This window comes from Otolemur garnettii, unplaced genomic scaffold (genome assembly GCF_000181295.1).
Source record: "Otolemur garnettii isolate 467f Iridium unplaced genomic scaffold, OtoGar3 scaffold00095, whole genome shotgun sequence".
In the NCBI taxonomy this organism is placed as follows: Eukaryota; Metazoa; Chordata; class Mammalia; order Primates; family Galagidae; genus Otolemur; species Otolemur garnettii.
In genome coordinates, this window is record NW_003852490.1 from 4,407,134 (window position 1) to 4,412,409 (window position 5,276).

At 41.4% G+C, this 5,276-nt stretch overlaps 1 protein-coding gene across 5 annotated transcripts in view; it reads right to left on the reverse strand.

Moving 5' to 3' along the window:
- VIT (vitrin) overlaps positions 1 to 5,276 on the reverse strand; it is a 118,252-nt gene that overhangs the window by 52,211 nt on the left and 60,765 nt on the right. For all 5 annotated transcript variants that reach the window (XM_003795692.2, XM_023516659.1, XM_003795693.2 and 2 more), the window contains exon 5: positions 3,549 to 3,682. In XM_003795692.2, the coding sequence (XP_003795740.2) occupies positions 3,549 to 3,682 (134 nt within the window). The remainder of the gene's footprint in view (positions 1 to 3,548; positions 3,683 to 5,276) is intronic.

A 5,276-nucleotide genomic window follows, 5' to 3' on the forward strand; every position in this document is an offset into this window, starting at 1 on the left:
AGAGCAGACAGAATAACAGGTGTCAGAAAGGACCAGGGATGGGGGGGACGGTATAAGAAAATCTGGGTTTCTGTTTCTTTTTTACCTTTAATTAACTGCCTCAATCTTTGAGGCTCTTGTTTTTTTCATTCAGAAAATATGAAAAATGACAGGGCCCTCTTTCTGCACAGAGTTGTAGGGAACGAATGGGAAAAAAAGTTAAAAAATGTTCTTGGAACGCTGTAGCTCCATAGAAATGCAAAAATTTATTCTGGTATTACCTATAAATGCCACTCAAAATGTGGATGAGGCGAAATGTTTGAGCTGACTTCACCTTGTTAAAATCACCTGGGGAATAGAACTTGACATTTCCAAGTCCTCCACCCGTGTCCGGGCCTGCTCTGAATAGACAACAACCGAGGTTATTTCAGACCTCGTGAGGGTCCCCTATCTGTGGGCCACACCTAACTGACAGAAAGTGCTGCAGAGACCTTCTGTCCCCCCATTTACTATTCTCCTTGCATCTAAAACCCCATGGCTTTTTCTGTTTCTATTCAGAAGGAGAAGGAGCATGAGCTCGGTTTTTCCAAACTGTGGATCAAAGACTAAATGGGCAGTGTTGGGGGTCCCTCGCGGGCCGTTTGCATGCCCGGACTGTCCGAAGAGCATGCTGACCAAAAATGCACATCTCCTCCCCTGTTCCCTTCTCAGCCAAAGGGCATTAATTAAAGGAGCACAGGGGATGTGAACATTAGAAATAAAAACCCAGAGAAAGGCCACAGAGGTGTCTGAGCCTTTGGAAGAGGATTCTGGCATAATCCAAATGAAACTTGCTGGCTGGGAACCTCTGAATAACGGGGAAGGGCCCCGGCTGTCACTCAGTGGATGCTCCTGTGCTGTACTGTGCTCTCCTGACTCACTGCAGGAGTGCGAATGTTTATTATCATTGGCAAAAAGTATTAGATTTTCGGTTAAATGTCACTATGTGGAATGCGAGGAGATGGAAGCTGGGATTTATAGGGAATAATCTCAACAGATTGATTTTCATTTAAAGAAAAGCCCAAATATATTTACTGTCATGAAATGCATTCTTCTTTTAAACCTCTATTGAGATGCTTGGATTGCAGACTGAAGTTTCATGGTTGAAATAGCCTTATTTAGGCAGGAGCTGCTTGGTAAACATCTTTGTGGAGATTATATGTCTCTTTGTCTGAACATATACATATTTAGACGTTAGCATTTTCATATAGACCCAGTTTTGAATTCTTTGTTATAGGCAAAGACCCATAGTGCTGTGGTTTATGCCCTTCCACTATCTGACAAAGAAACTAGTCTAATTTGAACCTTAGGTGTGCAAAATTTGGCAGGTAGAAGGAAATAGGCATTGCTTAAGTGAAGAAGGTCTGTCTTTGGTCTTGCTACAGCCTTATCCATAGAGGACAGTAGGGCTGGAGGCATGGGGTGACTAGCAGAGATGGGAAGACGTAAGACATTAGGAGACATTTCTCTCTTCCCTGCATCAGTTGACTTCCTATAGGTGGCTCTTTCTCAGGATGGTCCCCGGCACCTAATCTTGGTGGGAGGGCAGGACTCTTGACTTGAATCTAGTTTAAAATCCCATGGAATCTCCTTAGAGAAAAATGGGAGATTCAGGTCCAGAGTAGGGTGAGTGTAAGGTGAGCATAGACCATTGTGTTGTGTTCAAACACTAATGTGACATGTTGAAACCTTGAAAAGGAAACTCCCACTGGCCAGTCTTGGAAAATTTGAGAACTAAAAAGAATAATGATGAGGGTGGTGCCTGTGGCTCAAGGAGCTGGGTGCCGGCCCCATATGCTGGAGGTGGTGGGTTCCAACCCAGCCCCAGCCAAAAACTGCAAAAAAAAAAAAAAAAGAATGACGATGATAATGGATTAAAACATGTTGTTTTTTTAAAAACAACCGGAGAGTACCTACTGCACTAAAAAGAATAGATGTGGGGGATGGAGAAAGAAATCCCTTCTTTATATAGGAATAGTAGGTAATAAATGTGGAAGGAATGACTTGAAAAGATTATAATTTTGCAATTACTAATGTAATACTTGCTACAGTGAGGATCAGCAACGGGTGTTAAAATTATTTGGTGAAATTCATTGGGGGAACTCAAGCTGTTTTAAAGTGTCTCTCTCTACAGATTGCTAATTAATTACAAGGTATCTTTGCCACAGAGAGATAGTAAACTATCCAAGTAATCAAAGTTCCCATCACTAACAACTGGACCAGGTAACATAATGTGCCTCTCATAGGATTGTTGTAATAGACACCATGCATAAGTTATGATGCTACGTATTCTTGTCAACAATATTTCAGCTGAATCAGTCTTGAAGAAACACACCTGCTTCTGGTTCAGATCGTGGAATATCATACCAGGCAGACACAAGGACTGGACTTCAGAGATGTCAATGCAACTCATGATCAAAAAATGTAGTGTGGTGGGGCTCTTTCTAGACACAAAGAAATTAAATAGACATGACAACTAAATGCAATGCATGATCTTTGATTAGATCATGGATCTTTAAAAAAAAAAGAAGAAATTATTATAAAGAATATTTTAGGGGCAATTGAAGACAATTGAATATTATGTGATATTATTGTATCAATGGTAAGTTTTAAGGTGTGGTTTTGCCACTGTTATGCAGGACCATGTTCTTGTTCTTCCTGGGTCTGTACTGAACTAAAGTGTTTAGGGATAAAGCGCCCTGCCAGCTGCTTATTTTCACATGGCTCAGAAAAAAGTTTAGATAAATTAATAAATTAAAGCAAATGTGGCAAAATGTTAATTAATAATTGATGAATCTAGGTGAAGAGAATATGGGTATTCATTATACTATTCTTTCAATTTTTTTTGTAAATTAAAAAAAAAACTTTAGAAAAGTAGGCTTGAGGAAGTTCACAAAAATAGCAAAGATGTGAGGGTAGGTCATGATAGTACAAAGAGCCTTGATTATCTTTTCTTTGTGAAATCACACTAATCATTAGTTCATTGAGATTATCTCTTTGAAAGGTGGGGGAAGAGTGAAAATGATTATCTACAAAAATCCTATGGTGCTAGATAGGGAGAACTGATTGACTAGTACAATAATTAATTAAATAACAATCTAGAAATCTACAATAAAATTGTAGCTCGGTTTCTTAAGAGCATCTGCCTCTAGCTATTCATTTACCAAAAATCTCAAGGAATGAGGTTCTAGATCTGAGGCATAGCTGGCCTAACTAAAGGACTAGTTAAAAAACCCAAGTTAGTAAATATAATTCACATAATTAAAATGTTGATGGGACTCGTAGTTCGCTGTAGAGTATTTAAAACGAGCAATTAGAACCTTTTACTATTTCCAGATTTGACTTTGTAGTGACCTACCGTGTAATTACAATTTATTGTTTCATGGTCCTCATTCTCAGAATTCATGCTTTGGACTTTTATGACGTGAGGTGGGGCATAAACACACTGATGGCACTTCTGAGAGCACATTTCACTCTGTGGGTCACCCTAAGTGCCCTGTGCAGCAGCGTTTTTCCATGTGTGGTCATACCTGAGACGATGAAGGATTCTCTCCACCGTGGCAGGGATAATGACTGGACACCGTTTGAATAACTTCCTGTATAACCGGACTGTCCAGCCACTTTCCGAACAAGTATTTTCCCTCCTGAGTTATCGAGCACACCACTATGAAGAGAGGAAAATGATTGTTGAAGAAACAATACAAATACTGTTTGATGTGACCAACAGACCATCAAACCAATCCCCATCTTTATTCAGACATCGGAAAGCAGCAAGGTTATGAACTATTTACCTGGACCTTGGACCCAACTCCCCGCAAATGGTGCTTATGTTGCTGGTCCTGACACTGAACTCCCCGGTCTTATAGGACCTGATTGTTCTGCAAGTCAGAATTTTCTCTTTGCCACCATGCCTATGATTTTTTTCCCTTGGTTTTCCCATTCCTGCTAGTTCTTTTAAGTCAAATCTCTTTCTTGACAATTTCTAATTTGGTTTGTGACATTACAGAGTGAATCTTGTTATTTCAAAGAGTGGCATGAAATTATTAAAAGTAAATATTCTTTTTATTTTGGGTCAGGGAAGGAAGATGTGCAGATGAATTAAACTCATTAAGAAGAATCTTCAAAAGACTGGAAATTGTTCCTTAGATTTCTAGGATTCGCCTAGGTTTTAGCGTTCGATGGGAGGATGACAGGCATGTGTGCGTCTTTCCTTCTGTGTTAGACAGGGGCTCTATCTGGTTCCTGAATGGCACTTTCTTATTTTCATTTCTTGCCCCAGAGCTTACCATGGCTCCTTTGGGTATCTTTAATTTATGGTAAAGAGACTAAAAAAAAAAAGACACTGACTAGTTCCCATCCACACCCTTCCTTCCTCCAGGAATAAGTTGCATTTCCTGCCCTCCCACCTCCACGGTGAGTCAGCAACTTTCAGCATTCAACTTCCAATGGCCCAGAAGGAAAGAACGGAGTCACGATACTGGACAAGGAAAGCGCTTAGTTGCTTTGATGCCCTTCTCACGTGCCATGTGTCACTGAGTGGTGGAGTGGACAGAATGCTGTTATCCCGGGCATTCATTCCGTCAAACAGACTTATACCACATATGAGAGCTGAGCACCTCATTCCAGAGTTTGCAACTTGAATTGCAAAGGGCATTTGAACCCAGGTCTGACTGACTTTGTCCCAGTGTTGCTCCTCTTGCTCAGAGCTACCTCTGTACAAAAGCACAAAGGCACCTTCTAATGATGCCAGCTCCACCCTCAGTCTTGACTGCCCTTTTTCCTCCGGTCTCTCCCACCTGCAGCCTGCCCAAGACCCCATCCTGTCTCGCTGCTGTCTCACTTGGGAAGACCTGCTTCCCACGGCTGCCTTGACGAGGCCTTCCTGGCAGCTCAGCTTCCCACAGAGATTCCGATGTGACTCCACCATCCCCTCACCTCCCTTAGAAGCTTGTTCTCACAACTTAGACTCCGAGTTTGTTCTGTCTTGTACTGTTTCCTAAAAATTTCTGGAGTTATTTTTGTCTTCCAGTGAAATGGAAAAGTTTCTTATGGAAAGGACAGCATGTCACATTCCCTTTGAGAAGGACTGTCAGTGGCATACAGGTTCCACTCATACCAGCTTGTGAGGGCCAATTGTTAAGCTCTCAGTATTGTGTGAGCCCCTTGACTTGACATCAGTAGCTTGGAATCAACAACAGTGGGGTTATTTATACCACAGGAATTGGCTAATCAGGCCCATCCCCTCCCCCTCTATTGGA